The following is a 23,079-nucleotide window of genomic DNA, read 5'->3' on the forward strand; positions in this document are numbered from 1 at the left end:
ATTATGGGCTCAGTAACACAGGTTGCATGAACACTTTTGCATTTAATTGCCAATCACTGAACCTTACACTGAACAATGATAGAACTATAATGAATAGACCTTCGGAATATATATACTCTAATTTTCCGAAAGTATTGGGTCACCTGAACTTTTCTGCTATATGTGGTTCTTTTCCAAACTGTTACCACAAAACTGGAGGCACTCAATTGTACAGGACGTCTTTAGATGCACTATAATAACATTTTGCATTTACTTGAACTGGGAAACACAAATCTATTCCAGCATGGCGATGCCCCTGTGCACAAAGTGTGCTCCTTGAAGATCTGGTTTACATGATTTGAAAAGGAAGATCTTGAGTGGGCTGCTATAGATCTCATCCCTACTGAACACCTTTGGGATGAATGTGAACGCTGACTGCACCCCAGGTCTCCTCACCTACATTAGTACCTGCCTTTCATAACACACTTGTGGCTGATGAGCACACTCCAAAATCTAGTGGAACATCTTCTCAGAAGAGTGGAGGGAATTAGAAGAGCAAATTGGGACTAAAAGTGGGATGCGATGCTCAAAAATCCCATGCGATACTTATGACCAGGTGACCCAATACTTTTGGCAATAAAGTGTAGATGGATGATAAAGTATTGGTTAGTTTTTGAGTCTGGTTCCTCTCAAGGTTTCTTCCTTATACCATCTCAGGGTCTTTTTTTTCTTGCCACAATCGTCACTGGTTTTCTTACTAGGGATAGACTTATAGGCACTAAACTCTTTTTTACAGCGATGTTCTTCCGTCCTTGGAGCGCGTGTGCCCTTTAAAACACCTCAAATGTCTCACCGGCATCGGTTTGTCAAATGTATGTCATGTCATGTTTGCTCTTTGTTCTAACGTGCAATCCGTGATAAACTCGTGGCAGACGTGGCAATGGTGGTCAGAATAGCACCAAAATGACCTGCAGTCTAATAATGTGTCAATTTTGAGAAACCTATTGATTGAAGCAGACGTGTAAAGTATCTGTTTCAAATACGACCATAAATTGGCTACTAGCAGCCGTTAAAGCGTTTCCCAATGGCATCTTATTCATTTGTCTCTGTGTTAAGCGGAAAAATTGTCGAGAGTTGAGATCATAATCATGAATGTGCTTTAAAAAAATAAATAAATCAAAAACCTGAATTTTTATGTTCCTGTTTGTTTTGCAGGTTCCCAAAATGACAGCTTGAATCAGCACCGTTATTTCTTCAATGCTTTTCCTTTTAGCTCAAGGCTTTTTTTTTTTCTCCTCCTCTATTCCACAGAAAGCCTGTACAGACTCAGACACCCTCGTTGTGCACCACAGAGCAGTGTCGATGGTCTGGAGGACATGGAGGTAAGTGCGCTGATTCCGTCTCCTGAGAAGGAAGGTCACGCATGGCTTTTGAGCTGATGCTGATAACACGGTACAGGCGCTCACGTTAGAGTAACGATGGGATTCGGTTTTTTTTTTTCACAAAAGTGTTTTTGAATGACCTGCCAGCATTGATCCCGTTTTTCTGCTTCGCTTTTTTTCATTGCAGAAGAAATGCAGGACGCAGCTGCTGATCCTAGTTGTTCACGGAGGTCACATTCTGGACTCTGGAGGAGGCGATCCAGGTGGGAAGGCAGGAGATGGGGCAACGCTGGCGTCCGTGTTGGAGCGAGTGGCTCGTGCTCACTTCCAGGAAGCGGCAGACAGCATGCTAGTGCGCTTGGTGGCCTGCCCTCCTGTGTGTGCTGAAGCCTTCTCGCTCGTTTCTCAGTGAGTTCTTTATTTCCATAAGGAAGAATCATGAACCAGGCTTAGCTTGATAGAATCAGTGCGCAAAAAAAAACATCTTTTGCTTAGGAAAAGCAGCATCAAATAAGTCAGTCATGTTGAAGAAATAAAGTGAAATAAAGATAAAGAGCTTCTGCTTACATCAAACATAAGATTGTGATCTCTGCATCATGCAGGCTGGAGATCTCTGGGATCTCTGGAAATTAGACTATTTTTTATTTTTGCTGTCTTCTGTCTACATTGTGTCACTTTCCTGTTCTCCTGTTTATAAATGGCAGGATGACAGTAGACCTGGTTTTCTCCTCTTCTTGCTGTTTTCCTCTGTCCTGTCTCAGGCATTTCTTCTCATAGAAAGGACATTTTTTTATGTCACTGCAAGAGTCTCTATGGACTGTTTTGAGTGAAAATCACAGGAGATCAGCAGTTTCAGGAGGCCTCCATGTCAGAGGAAAAGTCACTGACTGTCCATTCAGTTTATTTCAGTTCTATTTTTATAGTGCTTTTAACAGTGGACTTTGTCTCAAAGCAGCTTTACAGAGATAAAGATTTTACATGTTGCCTATAAGTTTTATAAGTTTATTCCTAAAAGTCGAGACAGTGGCAAGGGAGATGGAATAAAGAAGAGGAACCAGACTCAAGAGAGAACTCATTCTCATCTAAGTGACACAGAATGTCAATTCATTACAGTTCCATTATTGTTGAGGTATTCGGTGATAGGTGCTTAAAGGCAAAACTGTTCATGCAAATTGTGGTCCTGAATTATTGTAGCAGACTGCTGACATCAACCACAGTCCAAAAGTTCTTGAGTTGCTCAGTAACTTCATGGATCTTTGAGTGATCTCCAGTTGAAGAGAACTTTATCCTGCTGGTTGAAGCTAGTAGATAACTCTGTAGTAACACTATAACAAGGGATAAAACCTAAATGAACGTATATTGTATATAACAATGCAAGAAAATGCTGAGTTACTTAGGAGATATCGGAGGAGCTGCAGTTATTTGATATCACAGCACCACCTACGTAACTTTCTTTATAATAATGTATTCATTTTAACCTCACCCATTTCGCGTTGTCGCTACAATTTGTTGTACCAGTGAACACAGCTCGAAGCGTAGGAAGTCCATCACAGTGTGCCACACACACACACACACACACACACACACACACACACACACACACACACACACACACACACACATACACATTCACACCTCATTAACACACTTACTCTCACCCAGCTGCAGGTTTTTGAGATGTGAGATAAAACCCATAGTGTCAATTTGGCGAAGATCCAAAACTCATCGCAGACAGTAACCTTCACTCAGGACCCCGGAGGTACGAGTCTGGAGGTTCCAAAACTGCCCTCCTTTAGATTATATATAGACATCTCTGAATGTCATGGTGAGGTGTAGAAGGCTGTTTGTGCTATAAAAGCTAGTGATCACACACCGTTTTCATAAATCATCGCACTATTTTGTATTGTGTTGGTTCTCCAGAAAACCAGACTAAATCACAGCTTTAAGCATAGCTTCTTGTTCCTCACACTTTCTCTGCCATGCTTCACTAATGTAATTACCTCCAGGAGAGGGACATCTGCTGGAAACAAATAAAACCCTACACATTCTATTGGTGCTTAGCTGCCTAGGCTGAATTCTTGCACTGTCTTGACAAGGGACTGCAGTCAATTATTAATCACACCACCACTCTCTGGTGTGGAACACAACAGCAGAGATACTGCAGTTCCACTCCTGTAATGAAGAATGTAGTTCACGGAGACAGAGATGCTGTCACTTTTTTTTTTCTTCGCTTCACTGAGTCTTATCCCAGTGGAGGCTCAGATCTACGGCTTAACATTTCTGTCAGTTTTTTGTCAGTTTTCCAAGAAGCTTTTCTTTCTCATAGTGAGCTGAGACAATAAATGTCATCTTGAGTCGAATCTTTCTTTACAAAGGTTTGTGGACACCTGAGCATAAGATTATTACTGTATGTGTATCTTTTTGAACTTCCCATTCCACATTTAGTCTTTATTTACTGTTATAATAATCTCAACTCTTCTTGATGACTGGCTGTTCCACCAGATTTTGGAGTGTGGAGATTTTAGCTCAGACAGCCACAGCCACTGATGTAGGTGAGGAGGCCTGGGGTGCAGACACTGGCGTTTAAGTGCCTATCACTGCATACCTCAACATTGTTGGCTCTTCTCTGTTCTGGCACCGAGGTGGTGGAATGAACTTCTCCTAGACTATCTTCAAGTGACGATTGAAGACCTTCCTCTTCCAGAAACACTTAAATTAGCACTTCCCAAGTTTGCTTTGTAAGAATTCAAGAGTTATATTTATATTAAGTTTGTAATCTTGCGTACCAGTGTAGAGTTATTTATTGCCAGAGACTCAAAGCACTTTTGTACGTCGCTCTGGATAAGGGCGTCTGCTAAATGCCACAAATGTAAATGATGGAACTGTGATGAATGGACATTTGGTGAGGATGAGGATGGGTTCCCTTTTGAGGCTGGTTCCTTTTAAGGTTTCTTTCTCATCTCGGAGAGTTTTCCTCGCCCGAGTCGCCACTGGCTCAGTCATTAGGGACAAAATTATAAGGAACAAACGTATACATTATACAACTTTGTAACTGCTTTATCTCAGTAAGGCTGCTGTGAGACAATGTCCATTTTTGAAAGTGCCATACATTTCATTTTTCTAATAAAAATGAATTGAATTTGAAAATGTTACTGAATTTGATCCATATTATACAATTGTGTGCCTCCAATTTTGTGTTAACGGTTTGGGGAAGAATCACATATGGCTGTAAATTTCAGCTGTCCAACTACTCTGGTCACAATTTAAGGTGTCCCAATATAGTGTAGCTTTTTGAAATCAGTCTTTTCTGCGTTCTCTCTAGTTTAAATCCGTACAGCTACGACGAGAGCTGCGTTTGCAGTAGCGTGGATCACCTGCCCTTGGCCGCTCTGCCCATCCTTGCCATCGCTGCTCCTCAGTACCAGGACGCTGTTGCCATGGTGATCGCTCAGGCCAATCAGGTGTATCACGACTTCCTCCAGTCTTCTGAGGGGTTTGGCTTCACCGGCCAGGTAACCACACTGCAAAAACTCTTAATCCAGGCAAGACTTAAGATCTTATTTCCAGCCATAAAAATCTTTTGATCTGATTTTAACGGTTGACAGTTGAGGTCAGACAGGAGTCATAGTGGACTATGATGTTTTGGGGATGATATTGTGATTTGTGGAGAGAATAGGAAGCAGGTGAAGAAGAGCCTAAATAGGTGGAGGTGCACACTGGAGAGAAAAGAAATGCAAGTCAGTAGGAGTAAGACAGAGTACATGTGTGTGAATGAGAGGGAGGAGAGTGGAGGGGTGCGGTTGCAGGGAGAGGAGGTGGAGAAGGTGAAGGAGTTTAAGTAGCTGGGTTCAACAGTGCAAAGTAATGGGTGGAGAAGAGTGATAGCAGGAGTGATTTGTGATAGAAGAGTATCTGTGAGAGTGAAAGGGAAAGTTTATAGGACTGTGGTGAGACCTGAGATGTTGTATGGTTTAGAGACAGTGGCCTTGAGTAAAAGACAGGAGGTGGAGCTGGAGGTAGCAGAGCTGAAGATGTTGAGATGTTTGTTGGGAGTGACGACGACTGACAGAATTAGAAATGAGTTTATTAGAGGGACAGCGCATGTAGGACGTTCTGGAGACAGGTTGGGGGAGGTGTGATATAGATGGTTTGGACATGTGCAGAGGAGGGATTATGTGTATAATGTTAGTCAAAGCCCATGTGAGCGTTATGACGGATGGAATACTGAGCAGATCAGCGTAAATGTGCTAATTAAGAAAATATTAGGTCTGGAACTCGTATCGTTAGCATCATTCTTGTTCCCCGCAGTGTGACAATGAATTGCAAATGTATTTAAACGTGTAATGTTTCTTCTTCTGTCACCCCCCACCCCCACCTCAGGTGTGCTTGGTGGCTGACTGTGTCGGTGGAGTGCTTTGTTTTGATGCGCTGTGTTTCAGCGGCGACAAGCGGCACGGAAGTCCCGAGACAAACACTATAAACTACAGCACAGAGAGCCTCAAGGTAAACATAAACACACAAATACACACTTGTGTCTCTGTCAAACACAAGTCTGTCGCCGGCTTTCTACCTTATCATATCTGTCTGGTTTTGTGCTTTATCTAATGTTATAGCTGTCGCCTTTGACAAGCTCTCGTCTTCTTTTTAAAAGTCAAAGCACTCTGACCTTTTAATCATACGTTCTACCAAGTTGCCTTGTGTCCTGTCTTTATTCAAATAAAGTTTTCCTTTGGGAGAGAACTGCATCTTTGTGGCAGTTTAATAAAATCTGCTATGATGCTAAAAAAATAAATAAAACACAAGAGAATGGGCTCGAACATTAGCGCGGTCTTTACATCTCTATTACATCTCCAGAGGTGTAATGCTGACACTAGCATGAACTGTTGAAGACGTTACATTTTGGGTATAGAAATAAACCTCATTGCCCTGTTAGATCATAAAAACACGTTTCTCGTATTGAAGACGCATACCAGCAGTATTTGGATGATACTGGTAGTAAAAAACATATATACTATATCCAAATAGGTCTGTGTGTAGTGTGTAGGTGTATGTAGTGTGTGTGTATAGTGTGTAGGTGTATATTGGGTGTAACTGTATACAGTGTGTGGATAGTGTGAATATAGTGTGTAGGTGTATATAGTGTCTGTATATTGTGTAGCTGTGTATAGTGTGTGGATAGTGTGTAGGTGTATATAGTGTGTGTATAGTGTGAGGCTGTATGTAGTGTGAGTATAGTGTGTAGGTGTATATAGTGTGTGTATAGTGTGAGTATAGTGTGCGGCTGTTCATAGTGTGTGTATAGTGTAAGAATAGTGTGCAGCTGTATATAGTGTGTGTATACTGTGTAGGTGTATATAGTATGTAGGTGTATATAGTGTGTGTGTATAGTGTTCAGCTGTATAAAGTGTGTGTATACTGTGTAGGTGTATATAGTGTGTGTATAGTGGGCAGCTGTATATAGTGTGTGAATACTGTGTATGTGTATATAGTGTGTAGATGCACATATTATGTGTGTATAATGTTCAGCTGTATATTGTGTGTATACTGTGTGGGTGAATATAGTGTGTAGATTTATATAGTGTGTGTATACTGTGTATGTGTATAGAGTGTGTAGATGTATATAGTGTGTGTATAGTGTTCAGCTGTATATAGTGTGTGTTTACTGTGTAGGTGTATATAGTGTATAAAGGTATATAGTGTGTGTATAGTGTTCAGCTGTATATTGTGTGTATACTGTGTGGGTGAATATAGTGTGTAGATGTATATAGTGTGTGTGTATAGTGTTCAGCTGTATATTGTGTGTGTATACTGTGTATGTGTATATAGTGTGTAGATGTATATAGTGTGTGCATAGTGTATATATATATATATATATATATATATATATATATATATATATATATATATATATATATATATATATATATATGATCTGTAGGTATAAATAGTGTGTGTAGAGTGTAAGTTCATATAATGTTTGTGCATTTGGTGTGTCGGTGTATATTGTGTGCATATAGTGTCTAGTGGGTGTTTAGTGTGTGTATAGTGTGTGTATAGTGTGTGTATAGTGTGTGTATAGTGTTTAAGTGTATTTAGTGTTTTGGTACTAAAATAAATGCAGATGTGAAGTATGTGATGATAATTGAGCTAAAATTGCAAAAAGACATCACTGTAATTAAGTTTCAAGATGATTTCAGGTGAAGTCATTTGCTTGATGAAACCCCGGTTTCAATCTACCTACTCAATTTGGAGCAATTATCATGGTTGAAATGAATTTTGGTTCTTGGACCCTCCCCCCCCCCTTCCTCGCACTTCCCTCAGCAGACTCACATTCAATGCAGGTACATACACGTGGCTCAGTTGGCAACAGCTTCTTCCCAAGCAGCGATTCCCAGCAGTCGGTCTGCCTGGCCACTTTGTTCTGATGTTTTAATGAACACTCGGCCACCTGCGCCGTGCTGCGGGGGGCGACACATAAAGCAGACGCTGCATTAGCGGATGATGCTGCACCTGATATGAGACTAAAAGAATGGATTCAGGTTCAGACTTAAAAGCCAGAAATGTGTGTGAGATCGTGTTTTTCTCATTTCGGTGGAGGCTTTTATTCAAAGCTCCAGTCACTGAGGTTAAACTGAGCAGCTGAGGTTTTTGCGTCAGGGTGGCAGTGGCAGCTGTGCGGGACATGCACTCATCATCATAACCTTCTGATCACTGGTCCACAGTCCTAATCAAATGCTTAGCGCTGTAGTTGAAAAGTTAAAAGGCCTTTGGTTTGGAAGGTTGTAGGTTTATGTCCCAGTATGGCTGAAATGCCACTGCTGGGCTCTAAAGTGTAGAACACTTACCAATCATGTGGCAGCAATTTATTTACATATAAGGAATTTTGCAGATGCTTTATTCTGAGTGATTTACTTTTACCTCAGTTGAGGATTACAGGTCTTGCTCAAGGACACAGCCATGGCAGTTTTGTGGTGATCAGAAGTTCAGAAGATCTCAAATCACACAAAATGCCAAACTATGGGCTTCAACAGCCGAAGAACAAATAGGGTTCCATGACTGTTAGCAAAGAACAGGAGCAACTAGTGGACACAGCTTGACTAAGAGTGGATGTTTGATTTTGAAGGTTGGAGAAAGGTCATACGGTCGGCCGAATCTCAGATTTTTGCAGCATTGTTCCGCAATTTTACAGACCACAAGTCTTCAGCCATTTTATGATGCAAACTATTGCAACGGGACCAAAGTCTCAACGGAATGTTTTCAACATCTTGTGGAATCCATACCATGAAGAAGACGAAGATGAAGATACCATGGCTGGAACCCCCAACCATCTAATCAGTAACCCAGATCCTTACCGCCTTGAGATACCACTGCCCAAACACTAAAGCACTGACTTTGTGAAGGCAAAATGCTTCCTAAGTGTCTTAGTACAGTGATGTGTTTACTCACATTTTTCGGGGTGAGTGTAGCTCTGTGACTAAGATGCTGAACTTGTGATCAAAAGGTCATGAGTTTCAATACCTTCACCACCAACACTAAGCTGCCACTGCTGGGGCTGCTCAGTTGCATGAATGAGATAATTGTAAGTCGTTCTGGATTAGAACATTTGTAAGACACTGTTATTTAGAGCGACTTACATTTATCTCATTCATACAACTAAAGAGTTGCGGGTCAAGGGCCTTGCTCAAGTACCTAGCAAAGGCAGCTTTTGATCTGTGATTGGAACCCATGACCTTCCGATCAGCATCCAACATCTTATCCACCTGAGCAACCACTTCCAAAAGCAAAGTGGGACAAGAGCGATGCTGTAACAAGTCATCAAAGCTGTATTTATCCAAGAGGACATTTTTCCCATTTGTATTTGATTGACCACTCTTCCTAGGAGAAACCTGGACTGGTGAGCAGTCTGAGTCCCACTCTAAGTAGCAGCAAGCGTCTGAGTAAGAGCAACGTTGACGTTTCATCACCGTGCGAGCCGGCCCGAGGCCTCCGACGTCCACCCATCCGCAAGCAGAGCGACTCATGCGACACGGACATCGCCGGATGTCAGAGGGACGTCTTCTTTAGCAGGTCGGACGCTCGACTCCTTTGTTTGAGCTCATTGAGTGATTTCAGTTGAACGGTGTCTGTTTTTCAGTGTTCACAATGTCATTTATACGTTCTAACATTCTTTATGACACACTGTATGGACAGAAGTATTGGGACACCTGACATTTCCATCCATATGCGCTTGTTCTCCAAACTTTTACCACAGCAATGCCGAAAGCACACCACTGAGTAGAACGTCTTTGGATGTGGTAGCACAAGATTTTTCCTTCACTTGAAATAGAACACCTAAATCTGCTCCAGCATGTGCCCATGTGCACAAATCTAGCTTCATGAAGATATGATTTACATAGATTGGTGTGGAAGATCTCCTACTATAGGGCTCCAAACCCTAGTGAATACCTTTGGGATTAATTTTTTTACGCTGACTGCACTCACATCATCTATATCAGTAATATTGATTTTACTTGATTCTGAATGAGCATAAATCTCCACAAAATCTAGTGGAACACCTTTTCAGAACAGTGAAGGTGTGAACAGCAAATTCTATACATTTGTGTACTTTGTGGTAAAAGTTTGTGGAAGAAGCTCATATGGCGGGAAAAGTCAGGTGTCACAATACTTTTGTCCCTATTGTGTATTCCTATTTATTTTGACTTGTGGATACATACCTGTTTGGAATCATTCTGTTTCATTTGTTGTTCATCCCCCATTCTCTATTTGTTGTTCCTCACACAAATAGAGAATGGGGGATGATGTTCTCCAGATGTATTCAGAATTATTATCATTAACCTCTATTACGTTTCTGCTCTGAGCTCTTGGTGCTGAATCGTACTCTGATGATACATGTTCTTCCTGTTTTTCTGTGATGTTTTTGATGTTTTTTTGTTTCTCTATCAGTCTGTCTCAGGATGGGCAGATGAGCTCAGTACAGGATCAGTATCCAGGCTGCTTCGACTTTGAGGTTTCAGACTGCTTTCTGCTGGGCTGCCCGCTAGGACTGGTGCTCGCCATGAGGAGAACCGTGCTGCCGGCTTTTCTGAGTAAATAACACCCCAAATATCTCTCTCTCTCTCTCTCTCTCACACACACACACACACACACACACACACACACACACACACACACACGCACACGCACACGCACACGCACACGCACACACAGGCACACAACATGCACTGATGTCAAAGCAAAAGAACAAGGCGGCTTGTGTTTACAGAGTAAATCCCATTTTGGCTCTTCAACGACTGGATACCTGACAAACAGAGTTCATTTAAGAAGCACTAGACTCCCCCTACTGGTCTGTCCTATTCTCTCTCTCTTTTTTCCTACTCTCTCTCTCTCTCTCTCTCTCTCTCTCTCTCTCTCTCTCTCTCTCTCTCTCTCTCTCTCTCTCTCTCTCTTTCTTTCTTTCTTTCTTTCTTTCGGGAGTGCAGTCTCTCCTCCAACCTAAGCCATATCTGTCTGTTTGTCTCTCTCAACACACAGAGAATGGTCACTGTGTATTAATTTGGTGTCTCTCTCTCTCTCTCTCTCTCTCTCTCTCTCTCTCTCTCTCTCTCTCTCTCTCTCTCCCTAGTTTCCCAGTTGCGTCCAGCCTGCTCACAAATCTTCAATCTGTTTTACCCGTCTGACCCATCTGCCTCACGTCTGGAGCCCCTGCTGTACCCACCTCTCACTCAGCTGCCCCCCTTCACTGTGCCACGCTACCAGCGATACCCCCTGGGCGACGGGCGCTCCACTCTCATCGGTAAAAATCCAACAGGCATTATGCATGATATTTTTCAGACATACTCAACATTTTTATTGCGATATATAATCTTCATTATAGTCATACTTAGTCCTTTTTCCTATTGTAAGAGATTGTAGATATTTTCTACTCATCTGCTCAGATGGTTTTTCCACATACCCACCCATGTTCCATATCTTCACTTATTTGTGTCTGCGAGTCCAAGAGGGCAAAACTGCCCGTGCTCTCAGAATGGGAGGGCCTAACAGTTTCACTCCTGTCAATCACAGTGTCTTTAGCCAATCATGGCCATTTGTGAGCTGAGGTATGCAGAAGAGGACAGAGAGCGCTGTTCTTTATTGCATTATTTTTTCATCTGACACAGATTGAGTTGCTGGGAAATTTATTATGAAGGTTTTAGATATTTAGCTAGCTTTAGCATTTTTACGGAGTACAAACAAAAGGCCTTCACCCCTAATAGCTGCCTGTTTAGCTGTGTTTCATACGTGCACGTCTGAGGCTCATTTCTGACTCCATTAATGCCTTTTTGAGAGAACACGCAATAATCGTTAGTTTTTACTTAATTAGAAAATCGGTGCATCGTTTTGTAAATGCGGGAATTAACTACTCGTTTTTTCTTTTTTTCATTTCGGGCTCGTTTTCATACATCGAGCGACAAGAGTGATTAAGTTGGTGGGAAAAAAAAGAAAAAGTTCAGGAGATGTGTGTTAATAGACTGAAAGGCAAGTTAATTATGTGAGAATGTGGGAATTACAGTGCTGAGCTTACTGCTGTGAGTCACTCCAAGGCTTTGGCTGTCTCTATCTCTCTATTCCCCCCCCCCACCCCCTCCTGCACAGTAGAAGATCAGTATTCTGTAGTATGTGCCAGCAGCACTCTAAGCCAGAAAATGTTCCCATATTAGGCTCTCCTGAACAGCCAAACAGGTAACAGGCATCTTCACATGGAGGTTAAAGCACAAATGTTTCTGCAGGCCAGACCCTTCCTCTTTTGCCCTTACACGTTTTTACCGTGCCAGCATTATGCCTGGCTTCCAAGGCAGACATATTTTCAATCTCAAACCCATGGAATAACATTTAAAGCATATATATCACAGAGTTTTGTTTGAGGCCCTCAGGATCTTCTCTTTGTACTGTTATACTAAACAGAGTGTTCTGCCAGGATCTTTCTTTCCACTGTTTATTTCTTTTCTCTCATCCTCACCCGTCTGTCTTTCTCTAGCTGACACTGCGGTTAAACAGCCGTTGGAAGGAAGCACGGAAATAGTTCAGTCTGGATGCTGCAAGACATTGAGTGATGGGACGTCTTCGAACACAGAGGCCAAGGACAGTCAGACGGAACGCACCGTCTCACAGCGTTAGTGTCCTCCTTCAGACATTACACTCAGCGTGTAGACAAACGATCCGACTCAAGACGATCTCTTTATAAATTTCATAAAAAAAAAAAAGTCATTGTAGTCAAGTCAGGTACACTGAATGGACAAAAATGTTTGGACACCTGACCATAAGATGCACTTTTCGAACATCCCATTCCGCATTTAGTCCCCATTTGCTGTTATAATAAGCTCCACTCTTCTGGGAAGATGTTCCACTAGATTTTGGAGCATGCTTGTGGCGGGTGGAGACTGAGGAAACCTGGGGTACAGTCAGCATCTAAATTCATCCCAAAGGTATCTAATAGGGTTTAGGGTTGTCAGAGATCTAAAGCAGGAGATCTACCACATCTTCCAACCCATGTAAAGCAGATCTTCATGGAACTGACTTTGTGCATACAGACATTGTCATGCTGGAACAGGTTTGGGTCTCCTATTTCAAGCGAAGGGAAAAGTTCATGCTACCTCACACCAAAGACATCGTTTTAGTTTTTTGGGAAGAATAAACATATAGCTGGATAAGTCAGGTGTCCCAATAGTTTTGTAAATATATTATATATATACTTTTGTTGCACCAGGTTTATTTTCACTCATTCTTTTGTTTCAGTGTGTAGCACCTGGTGGGGCATTAAGCGCCTGGACTATGTGCTCTACTGCCCTGACGTGCTCACGGCGTTCCCCACTGTAGCGCTGCCTCATCTGTTCCATGCTTCATACTGGGAGTCTACAGACGCTGTGGCCTTCATCCTCAGACAGGTCACTCCACACCTCCAGATAAGAGTAAATACACAATATAGCCAAAACTTTGTGGACACCTGCCAATCGCACTCATGTGTAGACATTTGCGTTTACATTTATGGCATTTGGCAGACGCCCTTATCCAGAGCGACTTACAACTGAGCAGTTAAGGTCCCAGCAGTGACAGCTTTGTTCATGCTGGGATTTGAACTACCTTCTGATCCAAAGTCCAGTGTCGCAACCACTGAGCTGCCACCTCCAGTGCTTTTGTGTACAAAGCGAGCTCCATGAAGACACGTTGTAGTCAAGTTTAATGTGAAAGAACCAGATTGTTCTCCACAGATCCCTGAAATCGCACTGAACCAGACATCCGAAAGTGATCTCACTAATGCTTTAGAGGCTGAATGAACACAAATCCCCACTGCCATGCCTTTCAAAATTTTAGTGGATAACCTTCTCAGAAGAGTGGAGCTCATTGAAATGGCAACAAATCAGGGAAGTTAAAGTGTCATGCTTGGGTGTCCACATACTTTTGGTCAGTCTGTGTATCTAAGAAAACTAGAATCGTTTGTTAAAAAACATTTCTGATACTCACAGCTTCTTCGAAACGTCTCCACCATCTTGCTGTTTAATGTCTCACTTTTTGTCAGAGGTTTCTGAAGAAATCACAGGATCACAGCTCAGGAGATTATCCATGATCACACCTTTTGTGCCTTACCCAAGTGCACAATACTAAATGGCCTAAATACCTCACTGGCTAGAAATAGTGCAGACGGCTGCGGTCATGACAGAGTCTGTCCGATTAATGACCCTATTTTAATTCGACTCTTTTTCCTGCCGGCTTGATGATGCAACATCGCAATTGCATTGTGCAATGTGTTCTTTTGGTGTCATGTTTTTTTTTTTACGTGTGTAGTGAAATCTCTTACGTCTGATCCAAGCAAACCTTCATCAAATGTAATGCAGGATCCCAAATGTCTTTCTGTTCACTTTGTTTGCTTCCTACAAACGATAAAACAAAATAGCACTGGAACGTCATGATACCGTACACCCCAATTACATAGTATAGAACGTATTTCCTCTTATTTCATTTCATAGTCCGAGATAAAGCTGTATGATATGAAAGAAATGATCAGACAAAAGAGCTTTGTTTTGCATTCAGACCTTGCTATATAGCATTACAGAGCCACTTTCGAGACACAATATAAACAAAAGTTTGTGGACACCTGACCATAAGGTTGGTATGGGCTTTTTCCTTTTGAACAAGATGTTCCTCTAGATTTTGTGGAGATTTGCTCATTCAGCCACAAGGGTGTTAGTAAAGGCAGGTACTGATTAGGTGAGGTAAGGATTCCTGGGGTGAAGTGGGGGTGCAGGGTGCAGTTTATACTGTTGAATTTTCATTCCAAACCAAGGAAAGCATATCGTTATGTACAGGTGCATTGTCATGCTGGAACACGTTTTGGTCTTCTAGTTCAAGTGAAGGGAAAAGTTCATGCTCCTGCATCCACTGAATTAGTGGGTACAATTTCAGGAAGAAGAACACGTGACTGGAAAAGTCAGGCGTCCTAATGTTATTATTCATATTTTGTATCCAACCCGAATCTGTAGAGATTTAACATCTTTTTTTTGGAATTGTAATGTCACATAGAGATTTGGTTCCTATGTTGGAAAAGAGGACGAATACGATCCTTAAATATTGAATAAAACTAGAATGCAGTCTACTTTCGCAAGTTGTACAAAATGGGAATTCTGAAACCTTTGCTTTAAGGAAAAATACCACTGTGGCATTTCATTTTGCGCTTCATTCGTGAGACCCAAATATTGCACTAAATTAGCACTAAAAAGTCCACAACTCGTGGGATTTTTTAAATGTCACACCCGTATAGTTCATGTCATTTCATTTCTGAGCAGGAGAAAATTGCAAATGAGTGTTAATGGGAAAGAAAAGTGCTTTACATCCTACAAGATGAGCCGTGTGCTGGGGTTATAATGGAGAAGCACACGAATCGAGTGCAATGTGCAAACCGAAATATTTGGTACATTTTCCTTAATATAATATTAGTTAGTGTGGTGCTGTATTCCAGGCAGGTGCAAGTCAGGCCTAAAGAATACATTCATGTGAGTCTGGTGAACAAGAGCATTTTAAGACAGAATGAAGCGACTGGTCAAGGATGATCTTCTATTCCTTTTTAGTTCTCCCTTCTTCTATTCCCTTTGTTCTTTTCCTTGTGCCTCTTTCTGTTCAGAGAAAGAAGAAGCCTAAGGGTTGATTTTTTTCCCCCTCTTCCTTCTTGACATTGCCAAGGTCTGGAAGCACAGCAGCAGAATGCATTCATTTGAGGTTTTTATAGTATTTAATATTGACGTCTGAGGCAGTTGCGCTGCTTGCGTCACAAATCTTTAGCTCTCTCTCTCTCTCTTTCTCACACACACACACACACGCACGCACGCACACACACACACACACACACACACACACACACACACACACACACACACACGCACACGCCTGCATCAGCACAATAAATTTCCCAAAGTCATCTGAAGTCCTTCTCCACAGCTGCATAGATTTCCATATTGTTAAGACAAGGCTGTGATGAAGTCTCAAAACAATACTCATATAATACACCTATAATAATACTCCTATAATACTCTTATAATAACACTCCTATAGTACTCCTTCAATACTCCTAAAATGCTGCTTTCTGAACAAAAGCGTAACGAGAAAAGAAATACACGAAGGGGTTTTGAAATCCAGTCACCCCACGGACTATTTCTGGAAACTCGCACTCCTTTATTTAGCCGCTATAGAGATAGAGAAGGGCAGAGATCATTTTTTCTCCTAGCAGAAGGGAGAATTGCTCAGATTAAGGATGAGGGCTTGAAGCACAAGGTCCTTGGGAAGTGACAGTGATGAATGAGAGACAGACAGAGAAGGGAGAATTATTGTAATGATAGTGATTGGTGAATAGTGAATAGTGATTATGCAGAAGCAGCAAACGAACAGATTTGAATATCAGAGTGTACAAAAGGCTTTCTGAGATTCAGTCTGTACAGCAACTGTAATGACAGTATTGACACAAATTCTACAAGTGTAAGGATGTGTATTGGAAATATAACAGAAGTATAATAGAAGTGTATGGGAAGTGTAATAGAAGCATAATGGAATTGTAATGGAAGTGTAGTGTAAATGTATTAGAAGTGTACTGAGTGTGTATTAGATGTGTATTGTGAGTGTATGACACGTTTATTATAAGTGTATGAAAGTGTATTGGGAGTGTAAGAGGAGTGTCCTTGAAGTTTATTTGGAATGTATTACAAATGTATTATGATTGTAATGGAAGTGTATTGAGGGGTGTATGCAAAATGTATAGGATGTAAATTGGTGTTGTATTGGAAGTGTATTGGGAGTGTATTGGGAGTGAAATGGAAATGTACTGGGAGTGTATTGGATGTGTCTTTGGAGAGAAATGGAAGTGTATTTGGAGCACATTTGAAGTGAAATGGAAGTGTATTTAGAGTTTATTGGATGTGTATTTGGGAGTGAAATAGAAGTGCACTGTAAGTGTATTGGATGTGTATTTGGAGTGTATTAGAAGTAAAATGGACGTGTATTGGGAGTGAAATGGAAGTGTATTTGGAGTGTATTGGGAGTGAAATGGCTGTGTTTCTGGAGTGTATTGGAGTGAAATGGACGTGTATTTGGAGTGAAATGGAAGTGTATTGGGAGTGTATTGGGAGTGAAATGGCTGTGTTTCTGGAGTGTATTGTGAGTAAAATAAACGTGTATTGGGAGTGAAATGAAAGTGTATTAGAAGTGTATTGGAAGTGAAATAGACGTGTATTTGGAGTGTATTGGGAGTGAAATGGAAGTGTACTGTGAGTGTATTGGATGTGTATTTGGAGTGTATTAGAAGTAAAATAGAAGTGTATTAGGAGTGAAATGGAAGTGTATTTGGAGTGTATTGGAAGTGAAATGGGAGTATTTGTGAAGTATGGTGTTTTGATGATGGTGGAAGAGAGCTCTGTCTTCAGATCTATTGAGTATTAATGTGAATTGGGTGAAGAGGTCATTCAGAAACAGACCACACCTATTAGGATCTTAGAAATATATCATCAAAGTTTAAAGAAGATAATTCAGAAGAACTCTGGACTCATCTGCATTGACAGCTCTCTCTAAGAGAACAAGTAGACGCAGGTTAAACGCCAGCAAAAAAAAATTTGTGTTTTTTTTTTTATTGTTTGCCCATCTGTATATTATACAACCTTTCACACTTTAGTCAAATTATTGAACACATTAAAGCTTGCTCTGCATATACAATGGCACGTGAGAAAAGTTCTCCAGGTTGTCCATGCATCTGCCTGTTCAGGATAGCGTGACATCTAAAAAATTAAATAATTATTCTTTAAATACTGTGTTTAAAATGCTTATTTTATGTGTTATGTTATAGTCAAGCTAAAGATTTTAACCATGGGGTCACGCATTCTGTAAAAACCCTCGCAACAACTGTTCGATTCAGCAGGCAAAGTGTTTTTGGCATCAGGTCTGTAATTCTAAAATGAAGAAAGGAATTTAAATAGAATGTTGTATTGGCTCTTAAAGAAGTCTTGTGTGTGTGTGTGTGTGTGTGTGTGTGTGTGTGTGTGTGTGTGTGTGTGTGTGCATGCGCAGGTGCTGCGCTGTGACTGTTTGAAGGCAGGTGAAGCAGACTGCTGCGACTCGGTGCCCATCTCTCCTTCCAGCCCTCGAGAGAAGTGGCTCCGCAGAAGAACACATGTCAAACTGCGGGTAAGAAGCCCGGACCCGAGTAGATGTAACTCCAGTACATGTTTTTTAATTAAAAATAAAAAACAACCAGTGAATACCGATGTCTTCATTTCTTCATTCCTCAGCGGAGACTAAAATGAGAAAATGACATTTATGTTTGACATATTGATGGGTGGTATTCTGGGTGGGGTGGGGGGGGGAGGGGTATAGGGAGAGGTTGATCAGGATTGTTCTTCAAAAAGTGTCTGGAGATTTTGTGCCTGAGGAGGACACGAGTCACGCTCCCATTTTCTGTCTCTCTCTTGTGTCTTTTAAAAAGCCCATAGTAATCCATATGAACTACTCAGAGTGAACCTAGAATGATAGATGAAGCCAAGGATGGATTATGTGCAGATGGGTGATTATATTTCAAGGTTGTTCCAGAGTCCCACATACCCCCCAAAAAAACAAAAAAACTTTGGGCAGGAAACTGAGGCGTTTTTTAGATTAAACAAAGAATAGTTTTTAAACATACTCCAATCATCGCTTGTTTTTCATTTTCTAGTTCTAACTGATTTACAATTCTAGGATACGTCTTAAAACTCATAGTTTCTAATTAAAGTTATAATAGCAAGAAATTTGATTCCGATCAGCACGACGTCTAAACCGAATGTCTCAGTCGAATACCGGTACAAAACATAAACACACAAAAAAGAAACGTCTTCAAAATTTTGCACCTGCAAAACTTTCACAACATGCAATTTTCACCAAAGTGCTGAAAAGAGGAGCTCTGGAGACTCTGATTTCCTGCTTCTCCGCCAGAGTGTCGTCTCAGCTGTGATAAAACTCTTATCTCTTTGCAGAACCTTACACATGAACTGCATTTTTCATTTCCAACCAAGATAAAGTGGAAAGAAGACATTGTAGAGTGAAGAGCTGCTAGACTGCTTGAGAGGTCTGATTGCCTCTGTGTGTGTGTGTGTGTGTGTGTGTGTGTGTGTGTGTGTGTGTGTGTGTGTGTGTGTGTGTGTGTGTGCAGAACGTGACGGCTAACCACAGAGTACATGACGTGATTGCGACGGAGGACGGGCCTCAGACATTGGTGGGGAGGTTCATGTACGGCCCTCTGGACATGGTCACGCTCACAGGAGAGAAGGTTCTCATCATCGTCATCCTCATCTTCATCATTAACATCATTATTATTATTATCCTTAAATTTGTCAAATTCAATTATAATTACAATCTTCAGCAGGAGAGAAGAAAAAAGATTAAATAAATGAACAAATGAATATATATACATATTGATATTTAGAAAAAAATGACAGTAAAGGAACATAGGACAATTTTCAAGCTTGCAATGTCTATAACTGAGGCCGATGTGATTCGCATCTCAGTGCATTGACAACGACACCACAGATTAAAGATGCATATGAAGCAGCTAAAAAATATGATGCTGTTTAATTCAATATGGTACAGATAGTTCACTTTTATTGCTTTGGTTCAGACAGACAGCAAATCACAAATTTACTAGAAGTACCTTCTAACTTCTAACGCATTGCCCTTTAAAAAAAAACAAAAAAAAACCCCAGATGTTCTTTTCCTGTTGTGTCTGCAGGAAGTTACAGCTCTACCTCTGCCATGTTAATCTGTATTCTATGTGACTCTCAGGACACGCCTCGGTCTCCGTAGTGTTGTGAAGCATCATATTCAGGTAGCAGCAGCGGCGCTGTGAGAACGCGCTCGAGAAACAGTTTAGGGAAGAGAAATTAATCTACATATCAAATATTGGTCGCAAATGATCACTTATTATTTAATAAAAGTATTTCACATCTATTAATAATTATATATAATTTTTTTTTTCTACGGATGCAAATATGTAAAAACAGATGCATCGCGATACAAATGGCAACTTGTATCCGATGCAAATCAGTGAATCTTACCACCAGCTTGAAGTGAGTAAAGAAATCTCTATAAATATTCTTACCTAATTTGATATAATTGTAATATAATAATCTAAATATTTTATCTTAAAAGAAGAAATATAAATTTGTCTCTAATAAATCAAAACATTTTCCAGCAAGAACAATCTTTACATTTTGAAGAGCATGAGCCTGCTTGAGTGTGTTTCATATATATATATACAGTGGGTACGGAAAGTATTCAGACCCCCTTAAATTTTTCACTCTTTTTTATTTTGCAGCCATTTGCTAAAATCATTTAAGTTCATTTATTTTCCTCATTAATGTACACATAGCACGCTATATTGACAGAAAAACACAGAATTGTTGACACTGTTGCAGATTTATTAAAAAAGAAAAACTAAAATATCACATGGTCCTAAGTATTCAGACCCTTTGCTCAGTATTTAGTAGAAGCACCCTTTTGATCTAATACAGCCAGGAGTCTTTTTGGGAAGGATGCAACAAGTTTTTCACACCTGGATTCAGGGATCCTCTGCCATTCCTCCTTGTAGATCCTCTCCAGTTCTGTCAGGTTGGACGGTAAACGTTGGTGGACAGCTATTTTTAGGTCTCTCCAGAGATGCTCAATTGGGTTTAAGTCATTGCTCTGGCTGGGCCATTCAAGAACAGTCACAGAGTTGTTGTGAAGCCACTCCATCGTTATTTTAGCTGTGTGCTTAGGGTCATTGTCTTGTTGGAAGGTAAACCTTCAGCCCAGTCTGAGGTCCAAAGCACTCTGGAGAAGGTTTTCATCCAGGATATCCCTGTGCTTGGCCGCATTCATCTTTCCCTTGATTGCAACCAGTCGTCCTGTCCCTGCAGCTGAAAAACACCCGCACAGCATGATGCTGCCACCACCATGCTTCATTGTTGAGACTGTACTGGACAGGTGATAAGCAGTGCCTGGTTTTCTCCACACATACCGCTTAGAATTAAGGCCAAAAAGTTCTATTTTGGTCTCATCAGACCAGAGAATCTTATTTCTCACCATCTTGGAGAACTCCATGCGGGTTTTCATGTGTCCTGCACTGAGGAGAGGCTTCCGTCGGGCCACTCTGCTATAAAGCCCCACTGGTGAAAGGCTGCAGTGATGGTTGACTTTCTACAACTTTCTCCCATCTCCCGACTGCATCTCTGGAGCTCAGCCACAGTGATCTTTGGGTTCTTCTTTACCTCTTTTACCAAGGCTCTTCTCCCCCGTTAGCTCAGTTTGACCGGTTGGCCAGCTCTAGGAATGGTTCTGGTCGTCCCAAACGTCTTCCATTTGAGGATTATGGAGGCCACTGTGCTCTTAGGAACCTTAAGTGCAGCAAAAAATTTTTTGGAACCTTGGCCAGATCTGTCCCTTGCCACAATTCTGTCTCTGAGCTCTTCAGGCAGTTCATTTGACCTTAATGATTCTCATTTGCTCTGACATGCATTGTGATCTGTAAGGTCTTATATAAACAGGTGTGTGGCTTTCCTAATCAAGTCCAATCAGTATAATCAAAAATTTCTGGACTCAAATGAAGGTGTAGAACTACTCAAGGATGATCAGAAGAAATGAAGAGCACCTGAGTTAAATATATGAGTGTCACAGCAAAGGGTCTGAATACTTAGGACCATGTGATATTTCAGTTTTTCTTTTTTAATAAATCTGCAAAAAGGTCAACAATTCTGTGTTTTTCTGTCAGTATGGGGAGCTGTGTGTACATTCATGAGGAAAATAAATGAACTTAAATGATTTTAGCAAATGCCTGTAATATAACAAAAAGTGAAAAATTTAAGGGGGTCTGAATACTTTCCGTACCCACTGTATATATAGCGAGTATAGGACCATGAGTATTGTCTTCATGCTGGTCTTGGTGAATCCAAGGATGCTTCTTTCACACTTATCTACGATGTAGAGCTGTTCTTTGTGTTCTTTGTGTTTTTATGCAATTATTATCTCCATAAGAAGACTTCATGATGAACCTCTTCTGACTTTGGAACACATGCAAACAGTGCCATGACTTTCATTTGCCACATTTTCCAGGCAAGAACATAGAGAAACGTTGATTCTCCTTTTGGCAGGTGGATGTGTATCTGGCGACGCAGCCCGGATCAGGACGCTGGGTTCTGTTCGACACTGAGGTAACCACCAGCAGCGGGCGTGTCACCTACACCATTCCTGAACACAAGAGGCTCTCGGTTGGTGTTTATCCTATCAAAATGGTGGTCAAGTGAGTGATCATGATGTTTTTTTAAGGGAAATTTATATGGAATTTATATACATTTGCTGCTGGCATTGACACGTGATGTGTTTCAAGAGGTGACCAGACAAGTGCAGAGGCGTTCCTCACCGTGCTGCCTAAAGCAATGGAGTGTGTGGTGTTCAGCATCGATGGCTCCTTCGCTGCCAGTGTCTCACTCATGGGTAGTGACCCTAAAGTCCGACCTGGAGCTGTAGATGTGGTTCGGTAAGTGTATGTTTTTGTACAATACCATTAGTTAATGGAGGCACCAAAATAGTTACGTGACGTAGTTCAGTGAGGAGCAGTGGCTTATGGAAAGCTTAGTTCCAGTCCATAATCCTGACACAGTGAGCAACAGATTCTGTAGATGGAAACATCTAGTTGATTAAAAAGAGATCAGGATAGAATGGCCAGACTGAGTCAAGCTCAAAGTTTAAGCTCACTTTGTACAACTGTTTTAAGCAGAAAAGTATCTAAGAACATACAACACATTAAATATTGAGCCTGAACAGATCACAGCAACAAAAAAAGTTGATGGACACCTGACCATTAGATTGGTAGATTACTTTTTAAACATCCCATTCCACATTTGTCCCATGAATTGCTGTTATAATAAGCTCCACTCTTCTGGGAAGATGTTCCACTAGATTTTCTGGAGATTTGTGCTCATTCAGCCACAAGGGTGTTAGTAAAGTCAGGTACTGATGTAGGTGAGGTGAGGAGGCCTGGGGTTCAGTCAGCATTCACATTCATACCAACAGCATTGAGGTCAGAGCTCTAAAGCAAAAGATCTTCCACTCCAACTCAAATAAAGCATATCTTCATGGAGCTAGCTTTGTGCTGCACAGGGTCTCGTAGTTCAAGTAAAGGGAAAATTATTTCATGCTCTCC

The 23,079-nt window shown here is 41.1% G+C and overlaps 1 protein-coding gene across 3 annotated transcripts in view; it reads left to right on the top strand.

The window, feature by feature from the left end:
• The window catches only part of plrdgb (PITP-less RdgB-like protein), a 67,058-nt gene that overhangs the window by 40,358 nt on the left and 3,621 nt on the right, over positions 1–23,079 (top strand). For all 3 annotated transcript variants that reach the window (XM_083564527.1, XM_083564526.1, XM_083564528.1), the window contains 13 exons: positions 1,291–1,361; positions 1,549–1,769; positions 4,684–4,873; positions 5,742–5,864; positions 9,241–9,428; positions 10,305–10,447; positions 10,984–11,154; positions 12,376–12,510; positions 13,134–13,282; positions 17,940–18,056; positions 19,054–19,170; positions 22,028–22,176; positions 22,264–22,413. In XM_083564527.1, the coding sequence (XP_083420653.1) occupies positions 1,291–1,361; positions 1,549–1,769; positions 4,684–4,873; positions 5,742–5,864; positions 9,241–9,428; positions 10,305–10,447; positions 10,984–11,154; positions 12,376–12,510; positions 13,134–13,282; positions 17,940–18,056; positions 19,054–19,170; positions 22,028–22,176; positions 22,264–22,413 (1,924 nt within the window). The remainder of the gene's footprint in view (positions 1–1,290; positions 1,362–1,548; positions 1,770–4,683; positions 4,874–5,741; positions 5,865–9,240; positions 9,429–10,304; positions 10,448–10,983; positions 11,155–12,375; positions 12,511–13,133; positions 13,283–17,939; positions 18,057–19,053; positions 19,171–22,027; positions 22,177–22,263; positions 22,414–23,079) is intronic.

Source organism: Silurus aristotelis (assembly GCF_946808225.1).
Source record: "Silurus aristotelis genome assembly, chromosome: 16".
Lineage (NCBI taxonomy): Eukaryota > Metazoa > Chordata > Actinopteri > Siluriformes > Siluridae > Silurus > Silurus aristotelis.